Genomic DNA, 25,673 nt, shown 5'->3' on the forward strand with positions numbered 1-25,673 from the left:
TGGAGCGTTAGTCTCGTGCACGGGGGTACAGGTGTCTCCACCTCCTCGTTTCTCCTGGCAGCTGTTTTTGCTTGTGACACCCGGTCCATTTTGTAAAGTGAGGGCTCTACCAGGGACCAAGACACCATCAGGTGATCATAGCTGGAAAATCTGGTGTAAAAACGGATGTCCGCATCAGAGCCGGCAAACCGCTGGAGCCCAAACTCTCTGGATCCGCAGCTCCTCCTGAGCTCCTCGATTTCTTTAGACATGTCCTCCGCAGCAGATAAAGACATGTCAAGTGCAGCTGGCTCGGGTTTTAGCAGCAGTCATGGTCCATCGTGATATCGGTGTCATAGTTGGTCGCCGGGGTCTTCCTCACTCAGCCGCTCGGCTCTCTCCCACACTACGACGCTATGTTTCGACTGTGTATCCGTTCCACTCAAAAAGTGTCGGTACAGCCCCTTTTACAAGCCTCCTTTCACCACCTGGTCTAGCTGGCTCAATCAGACTTTCAAACACAAAGTGTCTGCTGCAAACCTTTGTGTGAGCGGTGATCGTGAAGTTTTCCTGCCGAATCTTAACGAGCCATTGGCTCCTCGGAGCAGGATCGGACGGAAAGCCGTGAAAGCTGAGCACACTGTCAAATTTAGAAGATGCCGTACAAAGTGGAACACAGCAGTGTTTGGAGTATCAACTCTCCTGTCTTTGGAAATGCGCGGTCCTGAAAACGTTCTTCCTAACACTCATGTTTAATCGATGGAGAATGGTTGTGAAAGGCTGTAAGAACTAGCGGACATGAATGAGTGGGATTGTATTAAACTGGAAATACAACACAGAGCCTGGTGCTTACAGTCCATTGGCCTCATAGTTTATCCTCCAGACACACAAAGCCCCACCACCACCTTCTTGGCCAAGGACCCTGATCGCCATAGTCACCAGCCCTGTACTTACAACATTGGTCCTCCAATAAGAAATGAGCTCATGGGGGAACCTATTTGCTGACCCCCTTGTTTTCATGTGTGATGTGTGTCAGATGGAAGAGCACCTCAACAATTTGTAGACAACGGTGGTCAAACACATTTGAAACGAGTCGAATGAAAGGCAGAATCTGACCTTTAATTTGTACTTTATTTGCAGGCAAGTTGGAATCACAGCATCACAAAGCTCGTCGGCTGAAACTGCTAACGACGTTTGAGATGTGTTGAAACAGAACTTTTAACACACCACGTGAGCCTGTGTGAAGCAAAGCACCAGTCAGACTTGACCAGACAGCAGGACAGTTTCTGTCTTCCAGTAGCAATAAGCCGCACAAGCACAATTTACTGTAAAGGAGGTGGGTGATTTAAATGAATACTTCATCCAAAACATGCATTTTGCCTTCAGGTACTAACAAACAGGCGTGGAGTTCGCAGAGACCCACCTCCATGACTGCTTTATAACCCCAGAGTGCAGAAAGAGATGGTCATGTATGGTGACTGATGGCTAACAGCAACGAAACAAGAGAAAAATGTCCAACTTCATTCATAAACTCGTACGCACAACATGTGTGTGTGAGTCGAACCCTTTCAGCTGCACAACATCAATTTAGAGTATCAATCAGCCTCGTCCCCTCTTGATGTCTTTGGACTGTGGGAGGAAGCTGGAGTACCAGAGAGAACCCAGCAGGAACAGGGAGAACATGGAGACTCCACACAGAAAGATCGCCGGGACTTGAGCCCGGAACCTTCTTGCTGTGAGGCGATGGTGCTATCCACTACACCACCATGCTGCCATGTGTTCGATCCAGCTGGACGCTCCGTCATACGTGCACGGCGACTCCGCACTTCCTGTCGTGTATGACTAGGAAGGAGCGCGAACAGGTCTGGTGGAGCGCGCCAGGCGGTTGCGCCATGCACAGCAGTGGACAAACGCCACACTGGAAGTTTTAAGGTTTGGTTTTGGCTCAAATCAAACTTTGTGGATTATCGGACAAACAGCTGGATAAAGAAGACGTGGATCGAACCAAAGATTTCAGACGCTCTCATATTTTTGAGCAGCTGCTGCAGTTGTTAGTACTTGAAAGGGAAAACACACTTTTGGGTAAAGTATTACTTTAAGCATTTGTTCTTTAGGTCACAAACCAGATTCACAAGCAGTTAATTTGGGACAAATGACACGTCCCCACTGCCGAACTGATAATTTTTGATGGGAAGGGTTTCCCTTTTTTTTCTCTCTTTTTTTTAAACTCCAAAACTAAACGAGTCTCATCCCACTACAGACTCCTGCACCTCAGGTCCAGAATTGTGTCTGGTCCCCTCAGTCCAGAAGGGACCCCCATTTTGGGTCTGGCTCTGCTGGAGGACAGCTTGCTGGTAGACAGGGGGTTTTGGAGGCCGGTCGATGCTGTGGCCTCGTGCAGTCAGATCCGGGAAACAGTGGACGCACACACAGGTCTCTGTAGGGCTGGAGTCCTCGGACGGCTCACGGTTGGTGGGACGACTCCTCATATCTATAGTGACATTTTAACACAGACACAAGAACATTTCCAGCAAAATGATTCAAAAATTCCTTTTCCGTCTCTTCAAAAAGAGGACAAGCACCTAATAAACCAAGTGCACCTTTTGGGTGAAGTGTCACTCGACAGGAACATGTAGCACCTGGAAGTAGCGGCTATGTAGGTAGATTGTTTATTTCAGTGAATCAACCATCACTAGACCAGCTAGGGGCCTGAGTTAGTATCCACACTAACCTCCGGGGCCACACTCCTGCTGACCAACCATCTGGACAATAGTAGCCTGGGCGTGGGTGACTGGTTTAGGTCCTGGTTTGGAGATTCTAGCTCGGCTCTCTCTCAGGAAAACTGCCAAGGCGAGAGACAAGCTAGAGAGCAGCAGCACCATGCACAGCGCCAGGAGGGAGTAGATGAGGGCCGTGGAGTCCTCAAGGGTCTTTGGTACTGGGAGCAATCTGGAATTTGGGATGTGTGAGGTAGCTTTCATCAGGAACTTTTTAGTGGTGGCAGGAGGAGTTGGAGCTGAAGGGCAAGAAAAGAAGATCCCTGTGAAAGTGTCTCCAAATAAAAAAGATGAAAGTACGCAGACCAGGAATGTGTTTGCTTCATGTTCCCCGAACCTCTGGGACACCAGGGAGGTTAACCTCCGGCTAGCGCTGATTATCCAGGGTAATAGATGGCGTCTGAGCTCCAGGAATTGTTCCAAAATGTTGTCCACTGCACAACAGAACAATGTCTTGAAACAATGACAAGTGTGTAACCTGGCGAGTGGCACCAGTACTCACGCTGGCAGTGTTGGGAGCATTCAGCAGGGTGTCTGCCACAAATGTCAGCACAGCTCACACAGTCCCTCAGAAGCAGGTCATAGTAGTGGCCAGGAGTCCTTTTACAGAGTGCAGACACTAACAGACGACACCCAGAGAGCAGGAGAGACACTTCCTGTAAACATCATTCAGTTGTGTGTGTGTGTGTGTGTGTGTGTGTGTGTGTGTGTGTGTGTGTGTGTTCTCACCACAATCAGCAGGACATCTGCTGGTAACCTGTAGCTCTGGGCACAGCACATTACAGTGCAGACAGCTCCGGACCAACGTATCCCAGTACAGACCCGCGGGGCACTTTCCACCCATGAGTCCTCACACACACACACACACACACACACACATTGATATATTAGGAGAAGGGTAGAGGAAAGCAGTGGTAAGACAAACTACTGTAAAAACTCTTCTTCTCCGATCAGGATCACTCCACACAACTGCTCAAATCCATGTAAAGGTGCGTAGCATGAGGGCTGACACACGCTGGGTCTTAATGGTAGCACTGAGTGTGACCAGCTGGAGCATTCAGTTTAACCTCCTCATTCATGCCGGCTCATGGAAGCCCGACCTGAAACGTGCTGGAGGATGTATTGTTACCGGGTTCCTCTACTGTGGAACCAGCATCTCTCCATGGGTCAGAGAGACAGACACTCTGACTACTTTTAAGTCCAGGCTTAAGACCTTCCTCTATGACAGAGCCTTCAGTCAGGACTGGTTCAGGTAGCTCTGAACCATTGATAGCTATGCTGCTACAGGCTTAGACTGCTGGGGGACACATCAGGTTACATGGAGCCCTTCCCTCCCCTCCTCTCCTCTCCTCTCCTCTCCTCTCCTCTCCCCCTCTCTCCTCCTCTCCTCCCTGCACATTTTTGGAACTGTCACTACCATTACTTGTTGCACTTTGTAGTTTGGCCTTGGTGTCTCGCAGTCTCTCTGTGTTTCCACAGATCCACCAGAGCCCCAACCGCCGCCTGCATCGCCCCCCCCCCCCTTATTCCCTACTGTTACACTGGCCTGCGCTCCCCTCCCATGAACCAGTCTGCCATCCAGTCCCCCATCAAGCTGGCTTGCTCTCCCTGCCTCCCCTTCCAGAAGCTTCCTTCTTCAACTGTTTCTAACATTTCCATGTTTCCTCCATTCTGTGTTATAAACTGTTTTCTTGTCTGTACCAACATCTCCTGCACGTCTGTCCCTCCTGGTGAGGGATCCTCCTCCCCTCCTCACCCTGAGGTTTCTCAGATTTTTCCCTGTTAAAGGTTTTCTATGGAGTTTTTCCTCAGTCGATGTGAGGCTCTGAGGGCAGAGGATGTTGTTATGATGCCATGAAGCCTGGAGACAAACTGTTTGTGAAAACGGGCTCTGCAAATAAAATTGCCTTGCCTTGCCTTGTTGTCATGTAGATACAGAGCAGTGTGGCGTCACGCGCCGCGCTGGGGGCTCTGTCCAAATCTGCTAGCAACCTCGTCGGAAGCACCAGCACGAACCTGACATACCTGTTGTTGATGGTTTGTGTGTTTTTTAAAGTCAAGTCCAAGTGTTTGTGGATTACTGATCCTACAGCTGGATGAAGAAGACCTGGATTACACCGGACGATGACCTGGAGAGTTTGGAAACTGATGCCTTTGGGAGGTTTCAGTGCCGTTAGCCGTCAGTCTCCATTCATTTCCAGCTAATACGTGGCTGGCAGAGAACTTACTCATATCTGTGTGAGCTCAAGGCATGAAGTTGTGAGTTATTTAGAGGCAAAAAACCCCAACCTACATTTGAGGTGAATCGTGGCTTTAAGTGGCACAGGCTTGTCTTTAATATGGTAGCTTTTGAAAAGCAAAACAAATGTGTTTCCGTTGTGATTTTTGCTCTTCAAACCCTGCAAAGCCGATGGTGGTGCAGGAGGTGCAGCGAGTCCAACAGCCGGCCCCTCACAAACCATCGTGTTGAGCAGAGGCAAATCCTCTTCACTCCGCTGAACACTGAGTCAGCCGACTGTGACAGACACACATCTAGAACTCCTCCGCCCTCCACCGCCTTCACACACACACATTTGTAAGCTTGATGTATTCTAGAGTTTGTCCCTCTTGTCTTACTCACAGTTCTGCTCAAGCTGCTATCAACAGTCATGATGCTGTGCTGTTAGCTCAGTTATACCAAAGTGACAACTGGGAGGTTAGAGTTCGTAGGTCTGCCTGATCAACACAGCACGGGAAAACCAATCAGTGGTTCGTGTGTGTGTGTGGGTGTGTGTGGTATGACTGACACCACTTTTGGTGAAACAAACCAAATGTGCTGTCGCTTAACTGAGAACACGAAAGCTGAAATGTTTCTAACTGGTTTTTTATCTCAGGTCAGTGGTTGAGGTTGGAGAACCTCTCCAAGAAACGAGCTCCCCTCACTGACCTCAGCGAACTGCGACATCAAAGTGACAGAAAGGCTCAGTTCTATCGACACCGAGTGAGAGCGATGGCAGCAGGACGGAGTCCCACCTGGACACACATGATGAGCACAGACACGAGAACACAACGCTGAGCTGGCTTGAAGATCTCTTACCTGGTGGGTGAAGGTGGGGAGGGAGAACGGCTGGTGTGAAGATGAGCCTGAGACGGGCCAGTACTTCAACTGGGACGCTCATTTGGGTATGAAATTGCTGCCTGGTCTGGGACTTCCCCCTGTGTATCACACACACACACACACACACACACACACACACACACACACACACACACACTGAGGATAGACCAATACGCAATGTTTATACCTCTTCTTTAATCTAAAGACTGGATCTCTGTGAGTGTTTCGGTGAAGCTAACGAGAGCGCTTCCAGGTGGACACTCGCTCACAGAAGCGGCAGGTGGCAGGGAACCGGAAGGCTAAACATACGTGGCCGGCTCTTTCTGCGCTCCAGAGTCACAAAGAAGTGATGCAGGAGGGAAAACCCTCCACGTGAACTCATTCCACCCATTTGAAAGTACTTGAAAGAGAAAGTACACTTTCCTGGGTGAAGTATCTCTCTACACGATGTTGGATTTGTAGAAGGTTTTAGTAGAAGCGGCAACGCCTGCGGATGCTGAAAGGTTAATTCAGATTCTGAATTTGTGGTTTCTGTAAAATGGACGTGACAACAACAAGCTCCATCTGAAGGGCTCACACTCTGGTTGGAGTGCCTGCTTATTCTGGTCTTACACACTTTTTACAGTGCTTTTTATGTGACCTGTTTCTTTTTTTGCTCGCTTAAAGTTTTCCCTCAGACGGAGCCCCTGAGTGTGTGTGCGGTTCTCGCAGGTGGAGATGAGAGTAAACCTCAGCGTCAGTGTGAGAGTTCACCCTCGGCTGAGCAGCACATGGGAGTTCAGGGTTTCATCTCGGTTCTCAGGCCTGTGCTCGGACCTCGGTGCCGTCAACACGAAGTCATCAAGCCTGTGAAACCTGAGCCAGCAAACGAGAGACAGAAGATTGGAACTGGAGTGTTGAAGAACATTGAAATAAAAACAATGAACACTTTGTAAACATGATTTTGCCCCCTCTCTGTTCCAGCCAGGTTTTTGGTATAATTTTATTGCTGAGATTATTCTTCCCCTACAAACCTCCCTTAAACACGGATGCACTGGGTGTCAGAGGGGGAGGGAGGGCACGTCTCGTCACTCAGAGGAAATTCCTCACTCAATGAATACTTCTGAGTTCAGTAATAAAGGAAGTAAAGGAGGCTAATCAGGATGGAACCAAAAGTCTCACTGCAGTGAGAGGGTGACGTTTCAGATTTTGTCAAGAGGAACATGAGGGATCAGAAGCAGCCTGAGAAGAACTCAGACTGAAGTGCCCATCTGTGCAGCTGGTGGGGGGGGGCAGGAAAGAAGGTGGTGGGGAGACCCGAGGTGTTATTTTTTTTGTGGTTCTGCTTTGAGACACTCAGCCTGTCCTCTGGCAGCGGGACCCATCCAAGACGTGCAGCCGTGGGTGATGAATTCTGCCCTGCAAGAAATGAGACAGAGCAGAGCTGTGACGTCGGCGGGTCTGCCAGAGGCTCTGGTGGCGCGCCAGATAAGTTTCAGGTTCTTTTCTAAAAGATAAAGCTGGTTATCAGTCAGCCAACAGCTCCTGATGCAAATGTGTCGAGAGCAAAGATTCAGAACAAAAGCCACGAATTACAGAAGAGGAAGCAGACAGAAAGATGACGCTCCTCCTGTTGAGTCACTGTCACGGTGCTTCCAACCCGCGCTACCGTTCTACTGCCACTTCCTCCACCTTCACCTCACCAAGACGTCATTCTTCTCTGAATTTAAATCCCCAAAAATTCTCCGTATTTTTTAATTGACCCCTTTGACCCGCGGTGACCTCTGGTTTAGGTCGATGTGAGACGCTTCCTAAACACATCTTTGAAGAAGTGACTTGATGCCAGCCACGCTTTTTGGAAGCATGTTGTCTCTTTGAAAGGTATTTTAATGTTGGATCAGAAATACTAAATTACTAATAAAGTGACTTTTAAGGCACTCTGTAATAAAATGGGAACCCTGGGACATGAAAACTAAAAAAGAAGGGATCAGTACATACAGAAGCTGGATTTTCTCGCAGTTTGCTCCAAGTTCTGAGGACAGGACGGGAAAGAACAGATCTATGGCGTTGAAAATGAACTGCAACTGTAAGGAATGGACGGCCGTGGCGGTGGCGACGGACGGGAGCGCTGCACTGAGTATTTGCATTGCTGCTCACTTCATCAACACTCCAGATTAAGGAACTGAATGCCACACTGATCAATAACCAAAAAGAGGAAGGAAATTCTATATCTGAATATTTGCAAACCTGTATTTATAGAAAATATACATGACCACCAACAACAGAATTTAAAACTCAGTCTCTCATTCAGAGCTTCTTGCTCACGACGGTGGGTCTGATGAAGGTCTGGTACGGAGGAGTGCAGGAGCCCTTTGGTGAATCTGAGATAAGAACTAAGCTGAGGCGGCGTCAGGTTGTGCTGCTCGCCGTCAGGGCTCCGCCATGCTTCAACTGGCTCTCGCACTTCCTTTTCTGGTTAATCACCTGGAGGTTCGGCCCTCCTGCGCACCTGGCTCTGCTGCCAGCTGCAGCTCCTCCTCCTCATCGCACGACCTTTAAGTACTCCACACTTTCATTCATTCATCGCCATCCTGAAACCACATCTGGTAACATCAGCGGCTTCAGTTTGGATTTACGCCACATCGCGTTGGTGCCTATTTAGCATTCCAAGTCTGCCTACATTCCATCTCCCTCTGCCCCCCCCCCCCACACACAAACGACCATCATACACACACCTGAATCCAATACACTCCAAAACCCAGCACCCCAGGCTTTGTTCTTGCATCTTTTGTGTAGTTCTACTGATTTAGGGGCTCATAAAGAGCGTGACTCCAGGGGCAGCATGGCCCCAGTCTCCCCTGCGACGTAATGCACAGTCAAGTCCAATTCTTCTTCTTCTTCTTTACGAAGAAGCATCAGTGGAGGTGTTAATCAGCTTGGTGTCAGTGTGTCACCTCAGCGAAGGGGAACTGGTTACAGTACCAGAGTGGAACCAGCAGATGGAGACAGACCCCAGGGCTTAAACACCATCTGGCCTCCATCAGCTGAAGCTCCCAGCCATTCCACTTCAGAATAAACTCTCTATCCCTCGGACCTCTCAGGTCCCCCATGACAGCTAATCCCCCTCAGTGGTCCCGGTCCTGATACTGCAGCTGGGCCCACGTCTAGGACTCTGGTGAGAAGAAGGACGAGTCACAGCTGAAGGACTTGGTCTGACTGTGGGACACAGAGGCTAGTGATGTTAGCATTAGCATGCATCATCATCAGGCGGTGCATCTCAGACATCAGAGGAACAGATGAGATCTTTGTATTCGTGGGTGTTTCCCCTCTTTGTCAAAGACATGTTGTGAAGGGTTGACACACACTTTTGTTGAATTAAGCATCCTATAAAGTCCTATTTTGCTAACTGCCTCAGGACCACGAGGAGTTTGCTGTTCTGAGAGTTTCGTCCTTGGGCTTCCTTGTTTTTCTGCGGTGTATTTTTGGTTTACTGGTGCCGACATATTTTGAAACTCACTTCATTGCTGTCTGGTTTGCTTCATAGCTCCTGTCTGTTTGTTTCCCGCCCTTTCAGAGCCCCTCACCTGTGTGCTGTTGGTTAATCAGAGCTCGTCAGGCTCCTCCTCTCCGCCCGGGTCATTTAGAGAGTTTTGTTGATTGCCACCTGCTCATCTGTGCAGGAAAGGAACAAAAGCATGTAGCTATCATTTTAGTTCGTAACAGCAGAAAACAGTTCATCTCTGATGCAGTGGAAAAGAGAACTTCCTCTGCATGTTAAAAAAAGAGATTAATTGTTGGTACCCCGGCCACCGTCATGTGGTTTTCTTACGTATGATGAAGGTGGCGCTCAGAGAAGTCGCCCACAAAAGTGGCACAGAGGGTGAAGTCAGGTGATAGCAGGGACAGCTGCATGGATGCTGATCGCTTCGTGGCTGTTTTCATTGGATGTCCTCACTCCACCTGAACTACACCGCTGTCTCCTGATTGTCTGGACTTAAATGCAGATTTGAAGCCTGACACAACGGCTCCCCCATCGGCAGCCTTGCAAGGTAACGGTGTGATGGGGATGAACAAGAGTTTTTCTGAGTTATACCAAGTTGTTCTGGCCTAAATTGCCCAGAAGCGTTTGTCAGAGTTACTGACAGGCAGGTGGACGTAGAGCAGACGAATCTGATGCTGCCAGTGAGGAGTCGAGAGTTTTTATCCTTCAATATTCACTTAACAGTCTCACCATTATTGGTCCGCTGGATGAATCCCTAACTCTCAGATTAAGTTTTGACATCTGAAAATCAATCGTTTAATTTCACTGTTTAAAAAGCAATTTGAGCAGAATCTTCCACCCCGGAGTGAAAGTGGTTGCCTGTTGAGTCGAGCAAATAATAAAATAATCTGTCTGTAACATGGAGCTTTTAACAGCCTGCAGTTTTAGTCTTTTGCTTCACGGAACAAAGTTTCTTGGAATTGAACATGTGTTTCTTTATGTAGTGATTTTTTTTTAATCTTTTTTTTTTTTTTTTTAATTAAAGCAAAAAGAAGCTCAAAAAACAATACTGTGCCCTGACGCTATAAGAGCTGCTCTGCACTGCAGAGCTTGTAGCAGCTAACAAGTTAGATACTAGTTAGTCTGGTTGACAGGAACAACATTGCAGGTCACTAGCTTGTCACTGGGTGATTATTTCAGATGGCTCCCTCTGCCATTCTCCCTTGCTAGCTAGTAGCATTAGCTACTGACGGCAGTGAACACATCCAACTGAATGCTAATGCACGAGCTAACGTATCACATGAAATGCTGCTCATGTCAGTGTTCTAGTTCTGATTTCTGGTCTAAGAGAATGAACATGCATATGAAAAAGGGACGCCCACACCGATCAGCTCTCTGAGCCGTGGGAGGAGAAGTGAACAGGCTGGTTTCTCTCAAAGTTTCATCCAGAACATCCTGACGCCCTCAGAACAGCAACCTTGATGATTCTGTGTTTTAATTTGAAGAAGAACCGTGAGGTCTGTGAAAGCCTCGTGCAGCCACGTCGTGTTGGCTATATATATCTCTGGGACCTTCAGGGTCACTGTGTTCGATGCTCCATCGTCCTGCTCAGAACAAGTACCTCTTACTGTCTCTTTTTATTGGGTGGCATGAATTTTTCAGTGTTAATTCCCACTTTAACTCCCAACTTTTCTAACTTTTCAAACCATTTTTCAAGTGGTTGGAGTTATGTTCTGGTTATTGAAAGTGTCATTCAGAGGCTGGATATTTGTGATGCGTTTGCTGACATTTTCTTATATATCAAGACTCGATTCTCCTAAAACTCCATTAACTTTTCTAAAGGTGAACTCTGCGGTTTGTGCGTTTCATCCTCCGTCCTCTGACCTGCCAGCACCACGGTGAGACACCCCCGAGCACGACACTCATTACCAGCTACATGACTTGCTCTCCCACTGGAGGTAAGTGAGTATTCTGCTGCAGCAGAGTGACACAACGCCGCCAATCATGAGTCATACGGAGGCGACTCAGGCAAGAGAGAAAATGAGAGCTGATATCTGAGAATATTGGTGCAAGTAGGCAGATTTGTGTGGAAGATATTCGTCTGCCTTACCTTCGTCTCACCAAATGTCAGAGCTCGCCTGAATTCGGAGTCAAGTCCCACTCTTGAAATTGTTAGTTTAGACCCACATACTTTTACCATCAGTTTGCCAGGGCGTCAGGCCAGGATGTGTGGAGTTTAGCTCCAAGACTGATTTTTAAAATGTCGAGAGAACCTGCAATTTGCATATGAATTCACAGTAACTTGGCTCCTTTTTTACTTCACCTAAAAAAAAAAAAAAGTATTTTGCCTTTCAAGCATTCTCACAAAGATGTTTTTCCCTCCCGCATCACGGCTTTGTGACTCTGGAATGCAGCAAGAGCCAGCCACCTGTATTTAGCGTGGAGCTAACGGAGACGGATAGCAATAACCAATAACAGTCCACAGGTGTCTGTTCAGAAACTCTCCCAGTTGTAATCCACATCTCTTTAATCCAGCCGTATGCTCTAAAATCGATCAGAAATTAAAAACCAACAAACTGAATCCCATCTGGTTACCGTGGTGCAGCGCGAGCGGCGAGCACGTTCAGGAGAACCACCTCACTTATGCTTGTTCATAGCAGCGCAGCATATGGCGGGAGAAGGAAGCGTTAGAAACCTGGATCACCTGACACAACTTGTTGATGATCAGAGGTTGGTAGAGAGGGTCACTGTTAGCATCAAGCTAATCTCATGGCTGGCTCTTTCTGCATTCTGGAGTCACAAAGAAGGGATGCAGGAGGGCAGATGTCCTTGTGAGTGCAAGACACCTATTTGTGTGTACTTCAGAGTACTGCTTTAAGCCTGGCCCAGTGCGTAGTATGCAGGTGAGGATGAGGAAGATGATGTCATCAGACTGGCTGTAACTGCGTGTGTTTGAGCTCCAGTTGATGAAGAGCTTCTGCTGCGACTCCTTCCATCTTTTTGCTTCCTGGCTGCTGTGAGAGGTAAAGAGGGCTCGCTTAGACGGGCTGCAGTGTCAGCTTGGTGCTGAGACGGGTCTGGAGGCCGCAAGGTTACCAAGCAGCCTGTCATAATAAGTGTTGGTCCAGAGACTCCCTCCAAGGCTCCAGCTTCTCTTCTGCCTGTCTGGTTGGTGGAGGGGAGGGTGAGGCTCGCGAGGGGAGAGAGAGTGTGGAGCTTGTTCTTTTTGGATCAGTCCAAAAGAGGAGGAAGAGCAACAGCTCTTAAGAAGCTTTTCAGTGAATATTAAGCCTGTTGACACTTAGTTATTCTCATTTCTGATAATCTGATAAATCTTAAATGTTTGCCACAGAGTTTATTTTTGACAATAATTCAATCTCCATTGGCTTCAGGTGAAGGGAACCCATGACGGGGCTAAAAATACGGCACCTCCCGAGTGCTGAATCCTACACCACTGGTACAGAGTTTACCGACTCCTATCGTTCCCTGCAGGATCAGTACTTGGAGGAGAAAACACTCACATTCCACTCGCCACAACACATCGTACGTGCAGCTACAGCCATGCACGCTAGTCCACACAGCACAAACAGACACACAGGGTTGAGCATGAGAGCAGGAACTTCCTGCATTTTAATGCAGAGAAAAGCTCTGTCTTTTACAATCAATGATCATATTATATTTGATGCAACAGTAAAGATTCACAAATATACATCTGGCACGAGGGCACACAAACAGAAGCTATGTGTAGCTGGGGAATGGTAGTGAAAGTGATGCACAGCAGGTCTCTGCAGTGGTTTGGTTACCAACGTCTGTACAGTGCAGCACAAGGCCTTTGGTTGTTTGGCTTCTGGGAGAGAAAGGTTAGTGTGTCACTTGCTGTACACAGATTTGTGTGCGTGTGTTCAGTTCCAAGGCACATAAATAGATCAAATGAACTGCACAGAAAAATACGTATCCATGGTTGTACAATGGCTGAAACAAGCGTGACCAGCTCCCCTTCCAGTCCGATGTGCCGTGTGAGGGTCCCGCAGAACGAGATGTGAAACCTCTCCATGCAATCATAGGAGGACACTGTAAATACATGGAGTAGATAAATACCAGTGCATCCGTAGGAGTGCACCTTCTAGCCCTTCGCAAATGAACGAAAACAAAATAACAGAGCGCAAGAAGGCAGACGTGTCCCTGCCTCTGCCTCTGACCTGTACACTGTACAGCGGCAGGAACCTGCCGGACACCCAGACGAATATCCCTCCGCTCACAAGCCAGAAAACACCCATCCCAGGCCCACGCCACCCCATGTGGTTAACCACAGAGAAACATGCTTTCACGTAATGACCTCATTGTTTACACAGTGGTAAAGGATGCAGTGACGTGCGACTACAGGCAACCCCACGTGTGTTGATTTTTTTTACTCCACATTTTACGTGAGTTTTCACACAACCGTCCTGTGAGCATCTATTCAGCACCAGAACGCTCCATTTAGCACGTGAAGTCCATCACCTTTGTCCGACCAGCCGACAGCGACGGCTGACTGTTTTTCCCAGAATGCTTCACTTCATCTCAGTTCAGTCTGGGTGTAAAATGTGTGTCAACCTGTGTTATTCTTCACCATCCTGTGCAGCTATGAGCGAGCGAGGAGGAAGGGGAGGAGCTAAAGCACGTAGAATGGAGCAGAAGCAGGTTTTCAACTGTGGCTCATACGTTCAGCACAAATGAAGGAAAATGTTACGGACAATGATGTTGTATTGTTGGACCGTACGAATCATGGCGATGCAGAAGTGCTCTCAACCTGTGTTCTCTGTATTGGCCAGCAGGGGGCGGCTGAGAACAATTCCTCTACTTCCATCTTGACTTATGACCTCACTTTCCCCAATGGGGTTACGTATCAATATATACTTTCACATCTTCCTCCGTTTACTTTGGGACTCAGTTGGAGTAAAATGGTCTCAGGGTGTGGCTACCTTTTAATTGACACGTCAGAATCATGGCGACCTGTCAGGGTCTCGGTCAGATCCACCGCCTCACCCAAGGAAAATCAATTTTGGTTGCAAAACTGAAAATGTCAAACTTGAGGCTTCAAAAACTGCTAGCTGATGTCACGCCGGTTACATCCACCACTTTAGAGTCCATGATGGTGTCACGCGAATCATCTCCAGGTCAGCATGAACGCAGTCACTTTGTATTTAAAAATGGAAAATAAAAAAACCTACACACAAACATGGGTGTTGACCCTTGAGTTGGGGTTGGGCTGACCCTGCTGACCATGGCAGCTGGCGTCAGAGAGTGTGTGTGTGTGTGTGTGTGTGTGTTTTGTGGTACAATCATTCATCTGCATCTCTCATGATGGCGCTGATGGATTCTGACTTGATCAGCATGGTGGTCAGTCTGACACTGCTGCAGGTGTCAGACGACCTTCTGACAACAAGGACGTGGGACTGTCAGTGGCTTCATAGCTCCACAGGTAAGGTATGAATCACACACTTGCTAATGTTTCACCACCATCATAAGGTCTCCACTGGCTCGTTGACCAGCAACCTAATTCCAAAATACAGAGGAGGACGTCAGTTTACATGATGTCACACATTGCTGTTGCTGCGCTTTGGGACACGAGCGCTTTCAGCTCCACCCTAATTTACTGGTACTGCAGTGTAAATGCTGTGCATGTACATGATGATAGAATGAGCATCATATTCTCCTGTCATCGCTCACATTTTTTATGCATATTTATTCAAACACAAAGTGAGAGTGAAAGAAGGCCATGAAGACACTTCTGACACTGGACTCCTCCTCAGCACGGTCACGGACAGCAGTTGGGACAGAGGAGAGCAGTGGAGCGAACGGAGGCAGCAGCCACTTTTGTCTCTTCAGAAGTTCAAATCCAACTAACTCTGGGTTCTTGGCTCTGACAGTCGTGCATCTGAACAAACAGGTTTTGGGCTTTTGAGAGGGACAATGAGGCGTTTTCCTGGGCGTAATGATGCCCTCCTGTTGCAGGTCCCTGGTCATACGCTGAACTACTAGACAAACTAAACATCCACTAAAAGTCTGTGACAAAACGAAACCACGCGTGTCAAACTTAGTTGTGAGGTAATTTGCATGTGCAAAAACGTGTACGACTACATAGAGTACATGCTGTTGAAGATACGTGAGGATGCGATGTTCTGGTAGCAGAGGAGTTCAGATACAACCAAAGTCAGTTGTTTTGTTATCATCTTAACTTTTGAACCAAATTTCACGACAATCCATCCCAGAATTGTTGAGAGATTTCAATCTGGAGCCAAGTAGTGAAGCGGCCTGCTTAACGACAAGGCAACATCTCCTGCCTCAGACCAGCGTTTGGTGTGCGTGGTTACGTTCACGGCGTGTTTCCCAGACAACGACGGAAACGATTCATACGAGATGAGACGTATTTCCACATTTAGGTGTGTGGAAAACCTTCCTGCGCCTCACAGATGCTTCAGGGAAAACAAAATCCTGTTACCAGCTCACTGGCAGCCTGTTAGCTCGTTTTAGCTAGCACAGCATCCACAGTCTCTCTGAACGTCGTGGTTAAAGGGACATTTCTCTCAACTTACTTGATTTTTAGTCCCACCTTTACCGAGAACATTCTGGGAACAAATTAAAACCTTACCAGTTGCTTCTTGGCTAATTATTCAGTGCGTGCATGGATGCAGATCAGATAAATAGCATGATTTATAGATTTGATGTGTAACATGAACAATGAACTGGTATATGCTGAAGGGTTTCCATGGCAACCAGCAGCACTGACTCACCTTGCAGTGTTCCTGAATGTCAACTAATTTATGTTGCTTCATGACAACTGACTGTTGAAGCATTAAAAACTTTAGCAGACTTGATGTGCTTGCTGTCTAGCTTGTGACTGCAATTAGAACAATACCTCGAGCATCAAGTACAAAGACTTTTTTTTTTGCCACAGTCGTCTTGGTGCCTTCGTCCTACTTTCATATCCTCACAGCCTTCAGACGTCTGGAGGAGATTTTGGAAAGTCATATTTTTGGATTTTAAAAGTCTGAAATGAGTGAGACCTTTCAAGGTTTCTCACACAGTCGCGCACCTTTGTCTCTCTCCCTCCTGCATTGATCTACTGGAACATAGCCAGCATCATGTTTGAGTCGACGTGATACAAAAGGACGCTTCCTGCTGTCTCCTTGCTCTTTGACAACACACCTTTTCTTGCCTTCTGTGTAATTTAAGCATTTCTGCAAGCACACAGTGGCTGTGGCTGAAACTGGTGACCACATTTCATCATATCGTCTTCCATCTTTGAAACACAACACTTAACAAGAGAAATGAACACGAGACAATGGCGCTGCTGGTACAGGCAGTTAAACATCCTCACCCCAGAAGGACAAATAACCCCAACAGCAAACATGACCATCAAGCTTTCAAAGAACTCGTACATGGACTCATTGACATCAGAGTACAGCCAGGCAGTCTTGTCAGGGGGCAGGTTGGGGTGGCAGTCGGTTCCCTGGACACTGGACTTTGCTGCCAGAGACAGATTTTTTTGTTTGTTTTGTTTTGCAAAATTAGGAGAGACCAACTTGTCAGGCTTAACATAAAGTGTTGGACCAATCAGTGTCCTCTGAGGACTTGGGGGATAAAGTCTAAGCCCACTTTAATCAACAGCGTACCTTTGTACTTTTTTGTTCAGACATACAGCAAAACACAAGTCTGTTTTCAACGCTATCGAAGGCTTTTCTTTATAGGAACAATATTTTCACTTTTCTTCAGACTGACTTCAGCTGCTGCATCAGTTTCTGTATCTGACTGGTTTAAGTTAGTCAGAACTGATGGTGCTAGACAGATGGTTCATCCAACTACCCACCACCACCCAGTATTTCAACGGACGGCTTCTCGAATGGTTCTGTGAAACCAACCGTCTGGTGTGTCAGGTTGGTTTGTTGCATCCAAAAGATTCTCATTCCCAATCACACATTTACACCCTCAATAATAAGCCGAGACGGTAAATGCAGTCACAACTTTTCTCATTTGCAGCAAGTCACCAAAACTGTGACCATAAACAGCGCTTTCCAACTACTGTTAGATTTAATAGAGGAGCGGCGTGATGCACTGTCGTGGTTTTGGGGTCCTCTGCAGGACTGTATCGTTGAGCACTGTGACAAACCGCCGTTATTCGATGACTTGGAACGGGAGCAGCTTCAGAATACAGAAAAATACAAAGAACATACCAGGGATTTCACATCGTTGCTACATTATTTTACAGCAGGGACGGCCTTTGAAATGCATTTGGGTTTAGTCATTCACGTGTAACCCCTCCCCCCAACCAGCTCCTATATACACTGTCAAACTGTCTGAATAGAACAAGGTCACTGCAGCTGCCGAACTGTTTTCATACCCTTCTGCTCCACCGGTCTGAATAGCAAGTATTTGAATTCCAACGAGAGACAGTAAAGAATTTCTTCATTGTTGGAGACAATGTGTCAATTTTCTGCCGTGTTGGTTGTGTAAGAGCGGACTAATGAGGTGGTAGATCATTACCTTGAAAGGGTGTATGTTTTTGCTCTGGTTTTCTCTTGATGCCACGCCCCCATGCATTTATCACCCATGAATATTCTGCTGATGGCTTTCCATCAGAGCCAAAAAGGACCATGCAGTCGCTTCAGTCTGGACAAATTCGGACAAATCAGTAAATGCCTCAATCTGAAGCATGTGAACAGTCCCGCATCTGTTTGATTCCTACTCCGCTTGCATCTGTTGCTCTGAGGATCAAGATGCAGCTTAGCTCGGCTTCAGGGTTAGCGAGCCACAGTTGCCTCATTAACCCACATCTCAACAGTTTGGAGCTGGAGTCAGTGTACTCTCTGTGACCTTTGAAAACCCTTGTGAAATTGTTTATATTTCACTTGTGTCAGAGTCCATGAGCAGCTCTTACATCACCCTCCTGCCCCCGCAGCTTTGAGTAGGGGTCACTGGCGCTAGCAGCCCATGGGAAGACCCAAACATCTCTCTGGCTTCCTTCCATGGGACCACCAAACTTTAACCCTCAAATGCTGGTCTGCAGCTCTCCGTTCAGCAGGGCGGAGTTGTGCGTCTCCAGGGCGGCGTTGATGATTGTTGCATCATTAACCATTCTGCTGCGATCTGCCCTGCTGTCACTGCGCTCAATCTCATCCAGGCCCGTCACCTTTTTCAGACAGAGAACATTCTGAAAACTCTTCTTGAAGTTATCGGACAGGAAGGCGTACAGGATAGGGTTGGCACAGCTGTTGGCGTAGCCAAGCACCACCACAAAATCAAAGGTGCTTTTGACAGCGGAGGTGGGGTTGATGGAGCCGGTCACGGAGGTGACGTTGAAGATGTAGAATGGCAGCCAGCAAAGCACAAACACCGCCACCACGATGGACACCATCCGAGTCACCTTGCGCTCGGAACGCTTGCGCTTGGTTGAACCCACTCGAATGCCGGAGGACTTCACCTGGCAGAGGGACGGGCTGTCAGTGGCTTACAAGAAGACAAAGTTCATACTCAACTACATCCTCAAAGTCTAGTCTATTTTACGGAGTTTTGTCAATAACTGCGGCAGGGCCGTCCTAAAACGCATGTTTTTTTCTTGGAGGCTGGTGTGTACAGGTATATAACCTCTGCATGCCCCCCCCCCCCCCCACGCACACACACACACACACTTGAAGTACCCCTTCTGTAGACTTAATTGGTTCTTTAATGTAAGTCTCTAATTTTTCACACAAACTCTTAGCGATACAGTGGGGAAGATTGTCCTCTGTCTCCATAGAGACTGACCACTGAGCCCAGAGAACCTGTCTCCAAGTGCGCGGTTGATTGCACAACATTTCAACAGGGAAGCTGTGTGCCCACCACAAGAGGAGAGAACACATTTGTCCAATTTCAGCTGCACTTCACCGTCTTCCTGTAACATTTAGATCAGACTTTAAGGTCCTCCTCCTCTCCTCCATGTCCCTTAATGGGCAAGGACCTAGCCACATTGCTAACACCCTGACTAGCTACATTGCTAATTCCCAAGCTAGCTACATGCCCTCAAACCCCTGAGATCATCTGCTGCTGGATCTCTAGGTGCGGCAGGAAGAAGAGCAGTGAAGCAGATTTTGTCAATTAAACCCCTAAACTGTGGACCCAGCAGATATCAGGGAAGGTGCGACGAAGATGAAGTTTAATAATTTTCATGCCTAAGCAAAATGTACTCAATTATGTCTTTTTCCAGATGAGACTTAAAAAAATGCGGTTTCAAATACTGATGGCGAAGTGACATTCATGCTCACCTTGACGATGATGAGCAGGTAGCACAGACATATGACGGCCAGGGGCAAGAAGAATCCAATGAAGAAGGTGTAGAATATAAAGGCAGTGTAATAGACATCCTGGGGCTCTGGCCAGACGATGCCACACACTGGCACCTTGTCCAGACCACTGAATATCATAGTTGGTAGGATGACTAACAGCGAACCTCCCCATACTGTCAGGTTAATTAGCTTGGCGACACGGGGCTTCCGCCATTTTGTAGACTTAATAGGGTGGACCACTGCCAGGTACCGGTCAATACTCATTACCATCAGACAGAAGATGCTGGTGAACTGATTGAGAGAGTCTGAGGAAGAGAAACAGAGAAGAGAAGGTGAGCAGGGGTCATGCATCTGTAGACATGATCACTTACAGTGAGGTTGTTTCTTTAAATGGAGGAGTTGTTTCAATGCAATAAAAAGGTTAAAGACAGGACACTGAGCTGCAGCTGAAGTGTTTGCTTCAGTTTCTTGCCAAGAGTTGGATGAGAAGATGGATATCAAATAGGATGTCAAATATCTGTTACTTTAATATGAAGCTCAAGCAGCTTAGCTTAGCATAAAAGCAGGACACAGGAGAAATGTCTGTAGCTAGCAAGCTCCTTTAAAAGGAAACAGCCAGCAGCACTTCAGCATTAGTTTTTACGTTCAAAATCTAAAGAAGTGTCAAGCTATGCTTGGACGGAGAGTAAAACATCAAACTAACTCCTAAGCAGGTGCAACTTCCTGGAGGGACCTTTGTTTCCCTCTAATTGCTACCAGGGGAGATAACAAAAGTAGAACAATCTGTTTCCCAAGGACAGTGACTTCCTCAGCGTCGACAAGACAACCTTTATCTGCAGCTAAATGTACGTTGGAAGTCGCCCAAGTTTCTTCTGGACAGAAGATGAGCAGCTCCCCCCACTTGGAGTCTATATGTTGAGTTAACCTTCCTATGTCCTGGCTATAGCGTCTTATTAAACACACATAAAAGATATCAACACGTTCTCATTCCATGGCGTATAATTGACACGTTCTCACGCTCCTACGTGGCTGGGATCCTGTATAGCATCCGCATAGCCAGAGCCTGACATAAACCAGTTGTTTTAAAGCAGATTCCAGGACTGTCCCATTTGACCCCAAAGTCCATTTCACTTGGTTAGTGTGAACGCAAGTGTTCCGTACTCAGGCCCCTCAGGTGTGGTACTACTCAGGAACGGTGTGAAGGTGCCACCTCTACCCAAACAAGAGAGTTGGCTGCTTTGTGATGGTCAAGAGCAGAAGGGTTACATTCCTCGATGCCCCCACACACACCTTAATTTTGATAAAGAGTTTTGAGGCACTGCCTTGATTGACCTTGAATAATAGGGCACCAAAGTAGGACTCAATGACTGTGACTAGAGCTCCCCCTACAGTTGCACTACCAGGCTGTGTGGTGTTGGCATCTCCAACCTGAGGCTTGCAGTGGCGGATGATTATTGACATGCGTCGTTTAGGCCTCTTGCCTAGTTCACGTGGAAGGTCTGGGTCTAAAAGTATTGGATGCCCTGAGGCAAGGCGGTGCTCCTACTATCAACCATCTTCTCCAACCCTCAACAAAAACAATGCATTTTCTAAAATGTCAAACTGCTTTCAAGGTGATTTGAGTGTCCAGGATTCTCTTGACTGGCAACATTTAAAAGACTTTGTTCATCAAGGCTTGGTTTGGTTGAAAGAGACGATGTGCGCAGTGAAGCTGGGGCTGCAGGGGAGTTTGCGGGCCCGTGCCCTCCACCTACCTACAGTCATGATCACCCTGCACAGCGGCTCTCCGAAGGGCCAGTGCACCAGTGCCAGCTGCATGGCGATGAACGGCAGGCTCATCATGCACAGAACGTCGGCCACCGCCAGGTTGAGGATGTATATGTTGGTCACCGTCTTCATTTTGGCGTAACGCAGGATGACATAGATGACCAGGGTGTTGCCGCACAGCCCAACAGCACACACCATGAAGTAGATGAAGGTGATGACCACAGAGCTGGTCTTGTCCTGGTGAGGCTCCCTAGTCTCTGTGAGGTTCAGGTCCAGGTTGGACTCGTTCCCCTGGATGTAGCTGTCATACAGGAGGGGCTCAGGGATGGTGATGTTGGGTGGAGTAGAGAGGAAGGACCACTGATCCAGGGCCATAACTGCTGCCGGTGCTGCGACTACGGCAGGTGTGACGGGTGTATGTGCTTAAAAGCAGGTTCCTTGATGCACTGGGATGTGACAGCAGAGGCGCTCAGGGGTTGGGTCTAAGATGAACGTGGGGTCGTGGAAGTTGGAGCTTTGGGGATCAAGGGCTGTGGGGCTCTGAGGACTGTGACAACTGGGGATTATTATGGTTGAGGAGCCACAAGTATCACATCTCAGAAGCTGTGGGGAGACAGCCGGCGTGAAGAACAGATCTGTGGAGAGGGAGACAACAAAGAAAGAACAGCACGCTAAGTTTGGCTGAGAAAGAGTACGTTCAGGGAAATGTAATAATAGTCCCAGATCCATGGCAACTGCTGCAGCGTGATTTAACATAGCTGCTCTCATGCCTTCAACCACAGAATCATGCTAAGTATTTCCTGTGCAGGGTCCTCCACACACACCATTTACATATTCACTTATTCTGAGTGATGATCAACCTCATCCCCTCACAGCAGGAATTTATCACGCTTGCCAAACAAGAGACCTCACATGATGGAAACAACTTTCTCTTCTTTGCTTGGTCCACTAAAACACAACTTTTTCAGCAATGTTGCGTCACAACACAGTCTGGTAGAAATACTCCACATGGATAGGAGGACGATCGGGATCCTTTCGTGTCAAATACAAGGAAGTCCCTGGTGAACGACACAGCGCGGTGAGTGGCAGGTAAGCTCCAGTTCAAGTTTAGAAAACGTCATGTTATTGTTGGTCACTGACCGAAGCTCGTGGAAAGATGAACCCTCCGACAATCGTCCAGTTTTTTGGGTTATGTTGTTAAATACTGGCCTGATTGGGTCAAAATATTAGTTTAAATGAAATATTGTGGATCTGCAGAGATGATTTCAAGAAAAAATTGACTTTTTCAATAAAAATGAAAATAAAGACGTAAACATTAACGTTCCCTCTGATAGCGCATATCAAATCATATCAGGAGGAGCAGGCTGGTGGTAACACACTTGTCACATCAGATTTATCAGTTTCATGTCAACGTTTTCATCAGGGTTTCTAATCAGACCATTCTAACCACTGCTACATGAGCCCAGTAGTCCATGTCAGGTGTGTGTGAGTGTGTGTGTGTGTGTGTGTGGGTGCGTGCATGCATACATGCAGTAGGTGCGCCTGAGTGAGAGAACGATGAGGCTCCAGTTCTGCTGAAGACAAATGTTTATTCAATTGATCTCAGGGACAAACAGCTCTGACACGGTGAACTGGATCATTCACTCCTGCTCGCCGGTGACACCAGTCCAGACCAGCTCTCCCATTAAGCCCTCCGACATGTGACTGGCACATGTGGACCCGCTTGGTTGAGCTGAGCTTCAGAGCTTTATTGCATTTGAGAAAGCTGGCGGTTAGGAAAGAGCTCAGGTTTTCATTCAGGGTATAAAAACCTGTCAGCTACACACACACACACACACACACACACACACACACACACACACACACACTCGGCACCAGTGAGAGCAGAAGCTCATTTGCCACTGATGCTGTAAATATAGGATTCATCAAACTTGCAAGAGGAAAACAGAGGTGGACAGGCAGGTAACTCTCTGGTTTTAGGTCAAACGACATGAAAGCAAGGTTTTGCAGGTGTGTGTGTGTGTGTGTGTGTGTGTGGGGGGGGGGGGGTGATGGTCCTGGGAGAACCAGGCTTTACCAGTAATATCTTGGTGATGATGGAGGGATGTTGTAGTCTAGTCTGGCCTCTGAGATGGAGGCAGGAGCTGCTGTGAGTGATGATGCAGCGCTCAGCAGGCAGGAACAGGTGCCTCGCCTCTCTGCTGGCCAGCTCAACGCTCCTAAGACCAAAGCTCTGACCTCCTCCTGCTCCTCTGACACCAACCAGCGCCTTTGGTTTGGAGTTCAACTCATCAATCATCTCATCAACCACAGTCACCAGGAGCCTGGCTGTCACCACAGCACCTCCTTCAGACGTTCAACCAGCAAATCTCACATTTTTCGTTACTCACTTTCGAGCCGAGAACTTCCTCCTCACTTCGAGTCCATTCTGGGAAGGAGTCCCTGAGCCGCGGCGTCCAGGCTCCTGCGAGGCTGCATCCCGCGTCCGTCCGTCCACCTGCCCCCCCGCCCCCGGCTCTGTTACGCACGGCGCTGGCCTTCAGACTGCTGCTGCATCTCTCATTCCGTTCCAACTATTTTACACACAACAAAAACTTAAAAAAATAAATACAAAAATCCGAATAAAGATGTATCGCGAAACAAACTGAAACTCTGGGGGAGCTGAGGGAAGAGCCGATGTGCGCACCGCTGGCGCCAGCAGCAAGAGGCGCTCGGGTCACAGCGGCACGACTGCGCCAGAGAGAGAGAGAGAGAGAGAGAGAGAGAGGGAGTGAGAGAGAGAGAGAGAGGGAGGGAGGGAGGGAGAGAGAGAGGTGTCCACTATCACTCCACCACAGCAGCGTCTCCACGAGCAGAGGCTGCTGCTTCGGTTCCTGCCGCACCGACCCGCACGTGCGGGTCAGCGTTTCTTTATAGCGGAGGAGCGCAGCCGGCTGGTGTCTCCCCGTGAGAACCTTCACTCTCTCTCTCTCTCCCTCTCTCTCTCTCTCTCTCTCTCTGGTGTCAACATAGAAACTCCAAGTGCTGCGCAGACCGCCAGCTGTTGTTCTACTTTTTTTTTTTTTAATAGCCTGGACTGATTCAGGGCTTCAGAGGATTCAGAAGGGTTTCTGCTGTCGGTGCTGCATCATCATCATCATCATCATCATCATCATAGTGTGAAGCCAGTCGCCGGGCTCAGTTTTAGACCGCCGTGGTTTCAGGTCACGTGACGGTGCTGGGGTGGGGGCTCCTAAGAACCGGATCGCTCCAAACATTCTGCTGTAGGAACCTCCAAACCTGCTTCACCCACTGGAACACCAGATATGCGAGGATGAAGACGTCCTTATTGTCTATGAGCTGTGGGACAACTCTTTTCTCTTGTTTTAACTCTAGAGAAGGAGCTAATTAGCTCGTTAGCTCCATTTTCTCTGCTATCGTTTTTGTTTTCTCCAGATAGATGAACTCATTACCCAGTTAGCCCACACTTATTGATCCCAGGACATGAACGTAATTAACCTGTCATCATGGTGATGTCACTGAAGTAAATAATGAGGGGTAACATTTCCATCTCCTACAACAGGCGGCGTGAGAGTCGAACGTGGCGCCTGTTGTTGTTCTGTAGCTTAGAAAACTTGATTTGTTCTTCATCACTGATAACAGCTTCTTCAGCCATTTATTCACTGCTGGAAAACGAGAATGCTCTTTGTCAACCATAGCAATCAGAGACGATCGGGTCCGACACGCTCGGCAGCCTTTGCATCGACCACACCTGTAAAGGTGCGTTCGCCGCCTCTTGGTTTCAACATTTTCAAGGTTGATTTCAGTTTGCCGCCGCCGTCCTCGTCCGTTCTGTTTCCCGCTGAAAGAAAATGATCAAAGGGAATGAAATCGGCAGAAGCAGGAGGCTGAAACTGCTGCTTCCTGTCTCACGTCCACGTTTGAAATGCAGCTCATTGTGTCTTTAAATGTCAGACGAACAGTGAGGAGAATCATAAACTTTCTTCCTGCTTTCATCTTCGCACTCGCAACCTGAGTCCAGCGCCAGTCACAGACTCGTAACTCGGCCTTCAGCTCTGACACGCGTCTGAGTCAACACCACGCCTGGTTTGATGGGTGAAGGTCCGTCAAGATAACACCGGCATTTCCTGCTGGAAAAAAAAACAAACAAACAAACACTAGTTTCAAAGCGGTGTGGAGCTCTCCTCGCCATCCACCGGCAGAGTCGAAGGCGGCAGCGGTGCTCTGGAGATGTGGAGTGCATCAGATCTTTATCTAGGACAGTCACAGGCTGATGCACTCTTAGTGCTACG

General features: G+C 47.9%; 2 protein-coding genes and 1 long non-coding RNA gene across 4 annotated transcripts; 1 reads left to right on the plus strand and 2 right to left on the minus strand.

The window, feature by feature from the left end:
* Positions 1-958: 958 nt before the first annotated feature.
* Positions 959-6,760, plus strand: LOC147239252 (uncharacterized). The gene is made up of 3 exons (XR_015111486.1): positions 959-1,315; positions 5,630-5,918; positions 6,520-6,760. It is a non-coding gene; the product is annotated as an uncharacterized LOC147239252 (long non-coding RNA).
* tnfrsf13b (TNF receptor superfamily member 13B) lies at positions 1,112-8,617 on the minus strand. Its single transcript, XM_086195323.1, has 6 exons — positions 8,568-8,617; positions 5,833-7,251; positions 3,486-3,605; positions 3,259-3,375; positions 2,711-2,995; positions 1,112-2,470 (listed from the first exon to the last, which is right to left on the minus strand). Exons 2-6 carry the CDS (start codon positions 5,912-5,914, stop codon positions 2,226-2,228), a joined length of 849 nt encoding a protein of 282 aa, XP_086051449.1. The 5' UTR covers positions 5,915-7,251; positions 8,568-8,617; the 3' UTR covers positions 1,112-2,225.
* A 4,280-nt stretch (positions 8,618-12,897) lies between these two features.
* LOC147239254 (somatostatin receptor type 2-like) lies at positions 12,898-24,184 on the minus strand. Of its 2 annotated transcripts, none has more exons than XM_086194723.1 (4): positions 23,772-24,184; positions 21,369-22,016; positions 19,594-19,919; positions 12,898-18,773 (listed from the first exon to the last, which is right to left on the minus strand). In XM_086194723.1, exons 2-4 carry the CDS (start codon positions 21,754-21,756, stop codon positions 18,342-18,344), a joined length of 1,146 nt encoding a protein of 381 aa, XP_086050849.1. In that variant the 5' UTR covers positions 21,757-22,016; positions 23,772-24,184; the 3' UTR covers positions 12,898-18,341. The 2 variants fall into 2 exon arrangements, with proteins under 2 accessions (XP_086050849.1, XP_086050850.1); XM_086194724.1 differs by lacking the exon at positions 23,772-24,184 and adding an exon at positions 23,459-23,641.
* Between the last annotated feature and the right edge of the window lie 1,489 nt (positions 24,185-25,673).

This window comes from Aulostomus chinensis, chromosome 23 (assembly GCF_037954235.1).
Source record: "Aulostomus chinensis isolate RoL2024-O1b breed Wild chromosome 23, RoL_Achi_v1.0, whole genome shotgun sequence".
NCBI classification, from domain to species: Eukaryota; Metazoa; Chordata; class Actinopteri; order Syngnathiformes; family Aulostomidae; genus Aulostomus; species Aulostomus chinensis.